Raw genomic sequence first — 15,043 nt, forward strand, 5'->3', positions numbered from 1 at the left:
ATACTGTAAATTTCTTTAAATTTTGTTATAGAAAATACAAAATTTATGACATGTGAATCCCTTCATTTCACAAAACAGTTAACAAAGGAGATATGAAAGTGAAAGAATGAGATGTTACACATCCAATATTTGTTTTGTATTCTATCAAATGAAACAATGAAAATATAATTTTTCCCTTCATAATGTTAAAACTTTTTATTGTAGTATTATATCATGATTCCTTCTTGGGCTTCCTGTTTGTTAAATAAACAAATTACATATTCTATATATGATGGAATATAAAACAAATATACAATGGGTTTGTAATGTCAGTGGCTCCTATATCAACTATGTTGTGCAGATAAAGTGGTTACTCACGTTACGGTTACTCACGTTACATTTTGTCCATGTATGGTCAACAACATAAATGTCACTAAAAATTCAATAATGTGTGTAAAATTCATGTTTCTGTAATAATATGAGTAGGATTTCAGACACAAGTTTAGGTTTAAAGTAAATATTCCTGAATAAGTTTCCTCCTCTCTTTTACTTATTGGTCAATATATTGGTAATGTAAAACTAAACTGTCTGAGATCTGGCTTGGGCTGTGTTAATAAAAAATGTAAAACAAATGCATTCCATTTCTTGCCTTAAGCCCTCAACATCAATTAAAGATCCAGCAATATAAGTATAAGTAAGGCACATACAATTAAAATTTACAGTTCAGATGGCTATGTATTGAATTTGATTTTTTAAGCTCATGTCCACCAGCCTATGGAATTACCCTGCTTAATTAATATAGGGTTAAAATTAGTTGCGTCGTGGTCTGTTGTAATTTTCATTAAATATAACAGTGAAAAAGAAAAATACATAAGAAATTCTAAAAAACAAAGAAATTCATAGAAATAATCTGGCTTTCAAAATAATTCCTTGTGGAAATCTTTGAATAGGATTACAAAGATGACATCTGGAAGAAAAAAATCAAGTAAGATGAGAAAAAACAACCACCAAAGAGACAAGCCCCCCCCCCCCCACGTCATGCTAATTATTGAAAGTGACAATGAAGATTGCATGGTGCCTGGAAGATTTAATTCTGTGACATCATACTACAATGATGGAGTAAAGTAGCAATCCACTAATCAATATGCATTCCCTTGCAAGAGTTTTGATCATCTCATTAAAACATATAAGCCCAAAAGGTCTAATCATCAGTCAGTGAATTATTGATAGATATCCAATGACGCAAGCAAATAGATTAAATCTGTGTACATAAAATTCAAAGATGTGGAATAATAAGATTAAGGCCGAAAACAAAGATGGATCTTCCTGATGTAAACCATGCCAGACTCTTCAATAACTATGACTTCACTCCATTATACACCCTCATAAAAGAATACAGTAACAGTAATCAATATTTATCCCCTCAATAAAAGCCTACTGAGGCTAGGGGATGGTATTGTCCTCATTCCCTTCCCCATCATGAATGGGTGCAATCTCCATGCTTGACTGCCCCTTTTTAAAACCAGTTAGGGGAGCAGTGAGTAAACGAAGGCTGTTTGCAGAGTTGAACAGTTAGAAGAAGGAGTCAATTTGAAATGTGTGTGTTAGCGCAGGTCTTCCTACCCTATCTATGTACTGTTATTTTTCCGAGGTCTGTTAAAGTACCTTACCTTGTAGTTCCATTCCCTGAAGTCCTCCGCCAGGAATGGTATCTCATTTGTTTAGTGTTTTCATGGAATTATTGATGTTGTCTGACTTTGCATTGATCATAATGTGGAATATTACCAGAATTTAAGGTGAGTTGGATAAGAACTTTGAAATTATGGAAGTATTTCATGATGATTGGAATGGCTTGTTTAAGAGAATCCTTATAAGTTTGTTTGTGTCTTATAGTTATTCATTGGTGGAGAATCCCTAGCTGTAGAATACATAGATCAAGCCATTCAATCACTAGTTACTGCATATTAAACAAGACAAGTATACAATCTTTACTGCCCAGATAATTTGGAATTTTGTTTTTAAGTCAACAGTTAATATCCTGCATGTTGTAGTACATGTATGTACAGTACATGTATTTTCATCTGAATATCTTCATGTATTCTTTACAGTAACTAATTAACATACATGTATATTTCACAATGAATATGAATGTTGTTATGTACATGTATTCACAATTCAGATAGATCCTAATATTCACAACTAAAAGGTGAAAGACAAATCAGCATTTACACTGCACATTTAATTTAAAGCGATCATCTGATTTGGAAATACATTTGAAAATCATAAAAATTACTTTTTATTGAATTATTTTATGATTGTACAAGTAGTGTGTACATCTGGCTTTGTGTTGCCAAGCAACAAACTACAGTTTGATCATTGAGATAGCATGAAAGTACACCTGTCAGCATACATGATTTTCCTTAATATGTGGCAAGAATGATTTGTCATCCTGTACATGTTTTAATTTTTTAGAATTGAAATCTAACTCTAAAATCAGCATAATGCAGGTGCCCACTTTAGTTTAGCTCTTTTATTCTGTTCTTTTTTTAAGTTTTGTTTTTATCATTAGTCAGTGCATGTGCTTTATGACTGAAATTACCTAGCAGTCTTTTAACTTCAAGTTCTTAACACCATGTACCCACCGATGAGACCGCTATAGGGTGTGAAATAGGCTGAATGATATGCATTGTATAAACTCAAACAACAACAGGCCCAAAGCGAACAACAAAAATGTAGGACATCCCATTAATGTAATTTTTCTTTCACTTCTTTTTCTCTTTAATTTCCAATAAACGGTAATATTTGTTTTTCTTTTGATTTTAAAGCATTCTTTCTCCTTATATTTTCATTTTACTTTTAATCTAAATATCTGTTTTCTCTCTATTTACCTGGACCCCCCCCCCCCCCCGGTCCTCAAACATCACAATTGTCCTCCCAATATTTATATATTGACTGGTCTTGAGGGGAACATTGCCAGCAAAAGAATCATATTGACCTGAGTCTTTAGACAAGGGCAATATATGGGCCTTTTAAGGGTAATATATTTGATGTTCCCAGAAAGAGCAGCCAGTCAATATTTTTATTATCATCCAAATCAGATATCTAGAGCAAATATAATAATTGTGATATTTATTTCAAGAATAGAGTTCTATTGTGTCATGTTAATATCAGGGTCTAGGCTCTGCACTTTACTATTATGACGTACATGCACTTGCAAGCGCCCAGATCTAGCATTAATTATGATGTGGCTAGGTGCCGGGGGGGGGGGGGGGGGGGGTACTTAGATTTGGTTTGGAGGGGGGTGTGGCTGAAGGTTCAAAACCCATACCCATATATTTACATGTCATTTTGGCTAAAAAGCTACCCATTATTAAGGATTTATTAAAATTTGACAGAAAAAAAGGTTATAGCCCAAATTGAAGGAGAATATGGACCCATGTTTAATGCCAATATCTAAAATTGGGGCCATGTTTAGGGATTTTCCAACATAAAACTATACCCCATGTTTAGGGATTTCTTCCAAAAAAGCGACCCATTCCAGTGGCAAATTCCCAGATGCCTTATTTCATGAGTACATGTACTACATATGTGGTAAAAGAATTACCAGAAAATCAAGCTTTTTTTAGAGGAGTAAAATAATATAAAATATAAAATAAAATATAATTATATAATATTGACTGGCCTTGAGGGGAACATCAAATATATTGCCAGCAAAAGAATCATATTGGCCCGAGTCTTTAGACGAGGGCAATATGGGTCTTTTAAGGGCAATATATTTGATGTTCCCCGAAAGAAGAGCCAGTCAATATTTTTATTATCATCCAAATCAGATATCTAGAGCAAAAATCATGATAATGGGGATATTTCTTTTAAAAATAGAGTTCTATTGTGTCATGTTAATATCGGTCTAGGCTCTGCACTTTACCATTATGACGTACTTGCAAGCTCTCGGATCCAGCGTTGTCTTTATTATGACGTATTGTTGGTGCGCGGATCCTTATGAAGCGTATCTCTTAATACGCATCCACAAATGCCTGGATGTGAGACAAGGGAAAATACAAGGTATATTTTGCGTCGTCTCTGCATGCAAAGTAAAGCGCACATTGAGACCGAGGAAAATACAATATACCTACCCTTCCCGATATTCAGAAAATGTAGGGCAATACGGTTTTGTAAATGACCAGCTCAGATGTCTGATACGGGTGATAATATAAATTATAGTACTACTACTGACCATCCAGGGGGGTGTTTCACAAAGATTTAAGTATGACTTAGGTCGCACTTAAATCTCGACGCGTACATGATATGCAACACGCAATCTTATTGATCAATACGCAGTAGTGCGCGTCCTCTTGGCATGATCTGACCAATGGTGTCATGCCTTTTATACTGTGCGCAACTAGACATTTAAGTGCGACTCTAAGTCATACTTAAGTTTTTGTGAAACACCCCCTGGTCCGATTCCAAATACCTTCCATAAGCTTCTTTCAATCCAAAGATTTTGTTATAATATCAACATGATTGTCTCAACTTAATGCAAATTTGGTTTTCTCTCAACTACTTAAAGGACTGAATATTACTTTGATAATAATTTATATCTTATATTATTTAATAGATATGTCATGTATGATGACAAATAAGTTTGGTTAAACATGTATATTCCAGCTGTTGTAACAATATCAAAATATGTTTGACCAGAATCCAATAATACAAGTTGCTTGTTTATATGCCAGGGAAAGGAGTAATAGATACATGTATAGTATTCAATTTGAGGAGGTTGCATGCACAGAGCTACCAAGTCTCACGCATTATGCGTGAGACTCAAGCATTTTGGACTCTTGTTCATCCCCTCAAATCTCTGTCTCACGCAACTATCACAGCCTATCCCCATGTACATTGTACACAATGTCTGTGATCTCACTCAGATTCACAGAAAATCTTATGCATAGCTGGTCTTTGAACTTGGCATCTATGCATGCAAGAGAAATACTGAGCTAAAGGGAAGAAACTCCCAGAAGAAAGTGTAAATTTGTTTTGTGGATCTGTAGATTTGATAGAGGAAGGTGACAAAGTGGGTTATGAGATAGATGTACCAGAGGCAAAGCTTAGGGGAAGGCAGGGTAAGTTGAGCATAGGGGCAAGTTGAGCCACCAGCCCCACACCAATAATGAATGAGTCAGATATTGTGGTGGTGTCATGTATTGATGACCCATTACATAACCCTTTACCAAGCCATATTGTTTTCGACTTTGAAACAAAAAGTACTTTTTTCGACGGAAAAATACAAATTTCAGCCAAAAAAGTATAAAAAAAGGGTGTAAAATAGAGGAGTGCTTTTTACCCACACACGTCTTTAAATAAAGAAATAAGAGCAATATTGTTAGTCCAGGTATGGATCTTCATTCTTGTCATAGTCTTTTAAATTATGGATGCATAAGAAATATGTGGATGTGAAAATATTGCATGAAGTATGGACTGGGTTACTTTGAGCCAGCCAACATGGGGCAAGTTGAGCCATGGTAATTCTTATGGTAATGTATAATAAAAAAAAGAAACAAACCTTGAAAAGCCATTAATATAGAGACAGAGAGGTGCACATTTACATGACAGTTATTTTACTTTTATAGGATGTTAGCATTTATAGAGAATTAGCAAGTGAAAAGGCTTGAAATTAAAAAATGCTATGCTGCTTCTTCCAGCATAATTTTGTACAGGGTTTTTGTGGCTCAATTACCCCAGAAGATGGCACAACTTAACCCACATATGGGGCAAGTTGAGCCATTTGACATCGTTTTTTCTAAGGTCACAATGAATTTCAGTGTGGGGTTAGAAAGTTATATATAGGTGAAAAATATTTCCCAAGAATCAAATTTAAAGGCAAGGTACTTATTTCTACAATATTATTAGTTATATCGATTCTAACATGCAAAATGCCAAAAGTGTCACAACTTACCCCACCTTCCCCTATATGATGGAGCTAAGACAAGAGTTAGAGTAGGGTCTGAGCTGTCCAAGGAGTTTGATGTGAGTGTGCATTGAGATTCACTGTTGATAAATGTGGTTGATGTGGTTTCGGAGAGTGCAAAAGAATGATTAATGAACTGGAATGAGTGAGACAATGGATTGACCTTAAGCTTCGCAAGAGTTTTTGTGAGTGGAAGATGGCAGAAACAAGTTTGAGGGATGGTGGAACAGGAGGAAGAGCTGTGTGATGAGGTAGAATCAGTGAAGGAGTTTTTATACCTGGGGGACAGGGTAAGTGTGGGTGGTGGATGTTGGGTGGCTGTGACAGGTAGAGCAAAGTTTGGGTGGGTGAAGTTAAGGGAATGTGGCAAGCTACTACCCGGGAAAAGATTTCATTTGAAAATGAAAGAATAAAGAGTTGTGTGAGATTGGTGATGCTGTATGGAAGTGAGACATAGTGTCATAGGGAGAGGGATGTGTGGTGTGAAGTTGATGGATAGGAAGAAGACTGAGGTCTTGATGCAGATGTTTGGTTTGGAAGAAGCAGTGGACCAGTTTGCAAAGACAAGTGGGGTACGTTGGTATGAGCATGTGCTGAGGAGGGATAACAGGCATGTGCTGAGGAGGAATATCAGGCATGTCTTAGGGTCTTTTTTAGTTTGAAGTGGATGGTTTGAGGAGGAGGGAACAATCAAAGAAGACAGTCAAGTGGAGGAGAGTAGGAGGGTTGGGTTGAGGATGCATTGAATCATGCAAAGTGGAGGAAGGGGGTAAGGGCAATTGCTAATAGTGTTAGGTGAATCTGGTCAGCCCCATCCACAGGGACAAAGCAGATTTACAACTTTGGATTTACTACTACTACTGTTACCACATATACATAGAGATATATGAGAGAGCAAGATATATACATGTAGTCCTTTTTTATATCGTTTATTAGGCATTAGTGAACATAACATCTACTTTTATAATTATCATATCTTTGATACAGGGAGAAGGTGGTCTAAACAGAGGTGAGGAATTGCTTCCAATTTCACATGAGTCTGAGCATAGACGTTCAAGCTTTATGGAAACTGAGACAGAGAAAACCGATTCTGAACTCCAGGCAGAGTCCCTTTGGGAAGCCATAGAGGCCAACAAGAGTTCTGAGACAGACACTCAACTAAACTTCCTTCAAGATCAGTCTGATCAAGAGACTTCTGCAGTGGAGGAACTCTTCCAAGTGTTGGAGAAGGGCACAGAAAAAGCTCCTTCCACTGCTGGGGCTGCTATGGATGACTTACAAAGAAAAGAAGATGAAGAAGAGGATGCAAATACTGTAGCAGATGACGTTGATACAGATAGTTCATTCAGTCTTCCATTGCCAGATGATGAGGTTGAGGATGATAGTTCTGATGATGAGCCTCCAAAGAGGAAGCTTCTGGTTCCCGAGATGTTCCAAGATGCAAATTCTGGTTTTTGCACCGAGTCCAGACTGGATTCCGAGGATGATGATAACAAGCCTGTCAAACACCTCACAGAAGCAGATATGGCAGCTAGAGAATTCAAAGGTTCAGGGATGAAAGGAGCACCGGCAGAAAAGGCAAGTGGAGTCCTGGATAAAAGCCCACAAATTCCTGGAATTCATACAACAATGGATTTCAGTGATAATAGCAGTGATACTGAAGAGGAAAGTGACAAGGAGTGGGATGAAAGTGAAGTACTCAACAAGCTGGGAGTAGAAGATAAGACTTCATCTACAAAAGTAGTAACAGATGGGACTCAGAGTACAGAATATGATCGTGATGATCATGAGGAAGATTCCCAGGCAGAGTTCTCTGATTTGGTGTCACAAAATGAAGAGCTGAAGTCTTTGGTAGAAGAGAAAGACCTGGCCATTCAGGAGATGAAGGCAACAGCACGCACACTGAAGCAGGTGATCCGTGATCAAATGACAGAGACTGAAAAACTTAGGGTAGCAGAAGATACCCTAGGTTTGGAGACCAAACTAGAGGAGTTGAAAATGAAGGAGGATACTTTGAAAAGAGTTGTCAAAGACCTTCAAATATCAGAACAATCTCTGAAGGAACAATTGAACCAGCTCATAGAAGAAAGGGATGACTTGAAATCTCAATTAAAATCATTTGGAGATACAATCAACCAGGGGAATAAGACTGAAACTTGCCAAGATGATCTAGATGAAAAGTACAAAAGAGCTGAACAAAGGGTCAAGGAGATTGAGGAATTGAACATCAGCATGATGGAAAAGTACGAGACTGAGATAGCTGAGAAAGATTTGAAGTATCAAACCTTGGAAAGAAAACATGATGAGCTTAGTAATATCATGCAGCTGAAAGATAATTTACAGCAGAAATTATCAGAAACAGAACACATTTTAAGGGAAAAGGACAAAGAAATAGTATCTTTAAAGGACAATCTTGCTGAATATGAACAAAATGAGGAAAGTGAAAGGCTAGGTAAAGAGCAGATGGTCTCCAAGTTTCAAGAAATGGAAGAAAGTCAGGACAAGGTACAGGGAGAACTTGCTAGAAAATGCTCTGAGATAATCCAGCTTCAGGCACAACTAAAGCTAGAAAGGGAAGAGAAGCAAGTTCAAGGCGATGTAATAGCAGAGAGAGAGAAACATCTCCAAGAAATTAAAGCTCAACTTGAACAAGCAGAGAATAAGTTGACAGCAAAGAAAGAAGAATGTGAAAATATTAAAGAGAGATTGGAACATCAAGAATTAAGAGCACAGCATGATTTTAATGATGTCATTGCTGAGAAAGATCAAGAAATTGAGAAGCTAAAGATGCAGCTTACAGAAGAAGAGGATAACCTGAAAGCAAAATTATATGAAAGTGAGAACAAACTAGTTGAAGCAGAAGAGAGCAAGAGGAAATATGAGGAGGAGCTATCTGGATTGCGGTTACAGCTTGCTGACTTTCAGGATTCTCAAGATGAAGTGTCAAATTTAGTGGAGAAGGCAGAGCGAGATATTGCTTTGAAAATTGCTGAAGTGTCAACACTGAAGGCATCTTTGCATATAATGGAGGAAAAGTATGAAACTGAAAAGTCAGAAAAGGAGATGATCAGGACAACTCATTTCAAACTGGAAGGAGAATTGATGGCAACAAGAGAAAATGTTTTACAGTTGGAAGAACAGCGATCTTCTCTCAAGAAATTACTGACGGAAATGAAATCTGAAGTTGAAATTTTGAATGAGGAAAACAAACTATTGGATGAGAAACTGAGCCTTAATGAATCAAAGTCTGCCTCTAATCCTATTGTATGTGAAGATGTTATCATTGCTCATGCAGAGGACACAACAGAAGCTGTACCTGTAGAGCAGTTGACTGAAATTCAAGAAGAGAAATTGCAATGTCAGCTCAAAGAGAAAGAAGAGGAAGTCAACAAGTTAGAAAGTCTTGTGAGAACTTTAGAGGATGAAAAGGTAGCAATGGAAGAAAGAATGAAGGGTATTGAGGAGCTTCTGAAAGATAGTGTCATAGATAATGAAGATATGCTGAGGGAGAGAATAGTAGAGCTGGAATGTATAGAAAAGACCATGAAGAGAAGAGTCCAGGAACTGGAATTGACTCTAAAGGAATCTGAAGAGAAAGTGAATGATACTTTTGAAGAAATGAAAAATCTTGAGGAGAGCTATGAGGAGAGGTTTAAAGAGCTAAGGGTGTCGGAGCAGCTGCAGATGGAAAGAGTTGCTGAACTTGAGGAAGCTGGAAACCATTTGAAGAGTGAGACTGAAATGCTCAAGGAGCAGTTGGATAACAGTGAATCTATGAACAGAAGCATGAAAGAGAAACTCAAGGAGATGGAGACAGAGTTAGAAGAGTTACAGGTTGTGAGCAAGCTTGCCGGAGATGAACTTGGAGGCACCCACAAGAGCCTTCCTTCCTTGATGGATGAAGGATTGGGTGCTCTAGACACAGGAAGGACTAACTTCTCCCACTATGAAGAAGACTTTGAGGATGATGATGTAGAGGAGGACTTTGTCTTGAGTGATGACCTGCCCCAAGGATCGGCTTCTGAAGCACTTAATGATCATTCTGATGAAAAGGTTAAGCTACAAAGGAGAGTTGAAGAACTTGAGAAATCTGAAGCCATGCTCATGGAGAAGGTTGAAATCCTTGAACAGTCTGAAAGCGAGTTAGCAGAATTATTGGAATCCTTGCAACAGAATGAGGCTATTGTCAGAGAAGCTTCAGAGCAACTTGAAAACACAAGGGTACAGAACCAGGAAATGGAAGAGAGTCTTGACAAAGCACTTAAAACAAATCAAGATCTCCAGGAAAAACTGGCAGAACTGGAGATTGAACGAGATGAACTTTTGCTAAAACTGGAAGAGGAAACTGAGAAAGATGAGAAACTAAGTCAGCTACAGAAGGATCTGGAAAAAGCTCAAAATGTTCAAACTGATTTGGAAAATAAATATCACAAACTTGAGGAAGAAAATAGCAGCTCATTATCAAAATATAAAGAACTTGAAGAGGCTTATGTTCAGATGGCAACTTTAAAAGATGACCTTGAAAAGAAGCTCAGGACATTGTCTGAATTTGACACATCCAATTCAAGTTTCATAACTCCAGAAAGTGTCTCAAAACTAGAAGAAGAAAATAAGCAGATAGCAAAGCAACTATTGGAGGCAGAGGAAGAGCGCACAGGCTTCGTAGAAAAAATGAAAGCTTTGCAAGCAGACATTGAGTTTTTAGAGGAACTAAAGGCTGGAGGAGAACAGTCTATTGCTGAATTGAGCTTCCAGGTGGAGTCTTTGGAAAGTGAAGTGGCTTCAAAATCCAGGATGCTAGAAGAAAATGAAACTGTCCTGGAAGAAAGGCAGACAGAATTGACAGAGCTGAGAAGGAGGTTGGAAGAGGAGATGGATTTGAACCTGGAGCTGGAGGCACAGAATAAGCATCTGAAGGAGGAATATGTGGTGAAGAACAAAATGTTTCAAGACAATGCAAATATCATGGAGAAGAAAGTGATTGAACTTGATATGACAAAGAAAGAATTAGCAACAGTTACTGCAACATGCAATGAACTGAGAGTCACCATCTGTGATTTAGAAAAAATGATGGATGATCTCAAAAGTGAGAGAGTTCCTGAAGTACCTGAGGAGAATGTGAAGACTCCCTTTGTAGTGGAAGAGATCATTTCAAGTGAAGTTCAATGTATGGAAACAATGGCTCCTCCTCCTCCACTGCCTACTTCTCTTCCCCCTCTGACTCAGTACAGTGCTCAAATGCATAACGATGAGGATGATGAAGATGATGATATTGACAGTCCTGAAGAGGGCGGTAGAATGGAAAGTGCTCCAACGATTGAAGCCCTGCAGCTTCGCATCCAGCACCTCATGGACAATGAGGAAAGGCTGCAAGAGAAGATTGATGAGCTGGAGCAACGTCAAAGTGCCTTCAATGAAACACTTGCTGCAGCAGACTCTATCATGGCAGAAAGAGAGGATGAGTTCAAGGAAGAGATAAGTGAACTCCAGAGCTCAAACAATGATTTGAAACAAATGCTGGAAGAAGCCAAAAAGCAAGGACAGATGAGCAGAAGATCCAGTGATGTCCTGACTAAAAGTGAAGAGGAGTGTAGCATATTTGATTGCATTGATGAAGACAGTGAGACAGAATATGGCTTTGATGATGATTTTGAGGAAGATTTTGAGGAGACTGGAAAACCAAAACACCAAGCAGGGAATGCTAAGAGGAGAAGGTCAGTGCAATCTAATAAGATGCCACCAAAACTGAAGAGGATAGATAGTGATGATACTCTGATGCAGAGCCAGGGGAAAATAGCTGATTTAATGGTCAAAGTCGATGAACTGGAAAAGCAGAATGCAGACCTTTTATCTGCCTTGCAGGAGATGGAGAAACGCCTGAGTGAAACTCAATCTGATCAGGAATTACAAGCAAAGTCTAGTCCTACACACCAGGAGAAGAATGAGATGGAATCGGAAATCCAATCCTTGAGAGCCCAACTAGATGCATTTAAGCCATTTGAAGATCAATTCAAGCTGTTCCTGGAAGAGAAAGATCTAAGTGAAGCAGATAGACATGCTCAAGAACATGTATCCATATCATCTACTGACAATGAGGTTAAGACCCTGAGGGAAAGAATAATGGAACTGGAGTCTTTGCAGGAAGAGTTGAAAGAAGAGTTGAAAGACACCAAACTTAGTGAAGAAACCTTGACAGAAATTAGTGAGGAACAGGTAAATGAGATACAGAGGCTCAAGGATGACCTTGATGAAATGAGATCAAAGATATCAAAAGAAAAGATTGGTAAAGGACAAAAGGTAAATGTAAACAAAAGTGAACTAGATGAGCTGAAACAGCTTCAAGAGAAACTATCATCTTCCATTGCTGAAAATAAGGAATATGAAGCAAGTGTTCAACTCATGAATGATAAGATAAAGCAAATGGAGAAAGCAAAAGAAGAACTGCAGGATGAAGTGGATAATCTTAATGTTCATGTGGAAAAACTTGAGAAGTCAGAAACCAAAGTCACTGAAGATCTTCAAGCCAGTGAAAAATCACAGGAAAAGTTAAGGCAGTCCAATGAACAGCTTGAAAGAACTGTGAAGGCACTTGAAGACAGCATTGAGATGCTGACCTCCCGTGTGCAGGAGAGCGACCAAGGACAGGAGAGGGCAAAGGCATCCAACAAGGTTCTTGAGAGCAAGTTCAAGGACATGCTAATGTCTGAATCAACACTCAAGAACAACTTGAAGCAAGTGGAAACCACTAATCGAGACCTGGAACAAAAGGTGAATAAGCTGGAGAGATCAGATGAAAAGTGGAAACAGGAGATGCAGGAGATGGAGGATGCTATCTTGGACACCAAGAGACAGAGCAGGAGGCTCGAGGAAGAGGTCAAGCTTTTGAAGCTGGACAATAGCCAGCTCAAGCATGAGAATGAGATACTATTGGAGAAGGTAGAAGACAAGAAGAGCCAGGACCTTCAGACTCAGAACAGGTTGTCTGAGATGGAGATTGGAGAAAGCAACCTCAGACTGCAACTGAAGAATTCTGAGATAAGGGAAGCAAAACTCAAAGAACAACTCAAGGACTTGGAGGACTCTATTTCCACTTTGAAACAAAAGGTAGGAATGACATTTTGAACTTTTTTGTATTTTGTATTTTTAACTTAGTATTTTTTTATGTTTATGATTATGATTTAGAAATAGATAAGTTCATAAATTTGCCTCTATGCTTCCTGTATTATCAACATATTTCAAGCATTATTGTACAGTATGTATGTATTTGAAAAGCAAAACAGATAACTGTTGTGATTATTAAAATTATAAATTTAGGATTAACTTTATTCTTTGTGCATATACATATATACGAAGCAAATCAAGCTTTGTAGGGCTTGTTTAAGAGTAGAAATGAGTAACTCCGGTATACTATCAGTACCCAAAAGTCCTCAAGCAAGAGCTACCCATGGATTTCAATAGATTTTATTTAACAACTCTAGAGTTGTTTTACAAACAGATCGTTTTATGATTGTGAAACAAAAACATGTGATCATATTTATAGATTTAAAAATAAGCTCTATTTAATTGTACCTACTGTAGCATTTGAAATTTGATATCTCTGCTTAGCACTTACAGTTTATTACCCATTACTAGGGTCCTGGGGAAAATCCATAAATGCCAATCATATGGGTAAATGAGTTTATGTAGAACAATTCTGTCCAGTTGTTTAATTTTGTGGTTATTTTGAACTAGGGACTTGGAGTATGCCTACCCAAATATAATTCATGTACTGATATAGCAACGCACTTGACTCAACCCATTGAAGGTGTTTCTGTTCTTCAGAAGCCACCCCCTTCCCTGCTTAATGGTTGTCGTTGTTTATATCCATAGACACATCCTATTCTGGACACTTCCTTTTCTGTACACACGTCCAATTTCAAATCAAATTCTACATCACATCTACTAATGAAGTACTAGTCAATGTCTGCTGAGAGGGGCAGGTGGTATTGGTATTGTTTCCATTCTAATATAAAGGGCAGCTACAGCTGTATGAGGGACTGTTTCATGAAATGAATTGATGTTTCCTGACAAATTTGCTCCGAGCCAATCAGATGCATTGATTTTGGTTGCTTATAACAGCTGAAGCCGATGACTTTGTTCATGTGCTATTATCTGAAAGTGATACCTATGTGCATAAGAAATTGCATACGACAGTAATGGTAGTGTCTCCCAGAGTTGATTAGCCAATGAGGTGAACATGTATGAACAAGACAAGGAACTGACTGCCATTTTGAATCATCGTCGCTTGCAGGTTTCCAAGACAAACAAATTGGAAGGGGATTATGACTCTCTGCAAAGAGAGCTACAGGCGGCACAGCAGAGGGCCAATGACTATGAGAGGTCAAATGGCAAACTGGAAGAAAAATTACAACAGCTGGAACAGAATCTCAGGAGTAATGGCATGGTAAGACATAATAATACTAGATCTTATAATATATATTTTTTTGTTTTGAATAATATTTTATTTTCTTCCTCTTTCAAATCAATAGCAATTCATATAAATAAAGTTTCTCTGCATGTATACAACAAATAAACAAACAAATAAATAAATATATATATCAATGTCAATGAGATTACAAATATCTTTTAAATGGTTACAAATGAAATTAAACTGCCAAATTTCTATTCTATGGCAATGTGAAACTACATGTATAGGGGAAAAACCCATATCAATCGACAAAATAAAGAAAAAAATTACTTTGTAAAAGATGACTTTTTCCCTGAAAAGAAAATTAAATTATTGTACAAGAAATATAAAAAAGGATAAAAGATTATTTTAACGGTTAATAAGAGGAAGGTTATTATCTTAAAACGTCCCTACACACTCACCTTACCCCCATACCCCCTCCCCCTCATCTCTCTCCCCAGACATTCACACAAGCTCACTTCAACTCAACACCACCTACAGCTCCCCCCCCTTCCCCGTCACAGAACTCACACATCCATCTACACACGTACACCCACACACGATGCATCCTGCTCTGGTACAACTATTTGTATTTGAACGAATAAACAAAACAAAACAAAATCAGCAACCAATATATGCATAGTATTAAGAAA

At 37.6% G+C, this 15,043-nt stretch overlaps 1 protein-coding gene across 6 annotated transcripts in view; it reads left to right on the plus strand.

Annotated features, from left to right (window-relative positions):
* LOC121425045 (centromere protein F-like) overlaps positions 1 to 15,043 on the plus strand; it is a 60,375-nt gene that overhangs the window by 16,744 nt on the left and 28,588 nt on the right. For 5 of the 6 annotated variants that reach the window (XM_041620990.1, XM_041620988.1, XM_041620989.1 and 2 more), the window contains exons 10-11: positions 6,932 to 13,048; positions 14,235 to 14,387. In XM_041620990.1, coding sequence (XP_041476924.1) covers positions 6,932 to 13,048; positions 14,235 to 14,387 — 6,270 coding nt within the window. Of the gene's footprint in view, positions 1 to 1,523; positions 1,776 to 6,931; positions 13,049 to 14,234; positions 14,388 to 15,043 lie in introns of those variants that run through there. The other variant, XM_041620993.1, reaches the window with a different exon arrangement.

The sequence above is a fragment of the Lytechinus variegatus genome, chromosome 12 (assembly GCF_018143015.1).
Source record: "Lytechinus variegatus isolate NC3 chromosome 12, Lvar_3.0, whole genome shotgun sequence".
NCBI classification, from domain to species: domain Eukaryota; kingdom Metazoa; phylum Echinodermata; class Echinoidea; order Temnopleuroida; family Toxopneustidae; genus Lytechinus; species Lytechinus variegatus.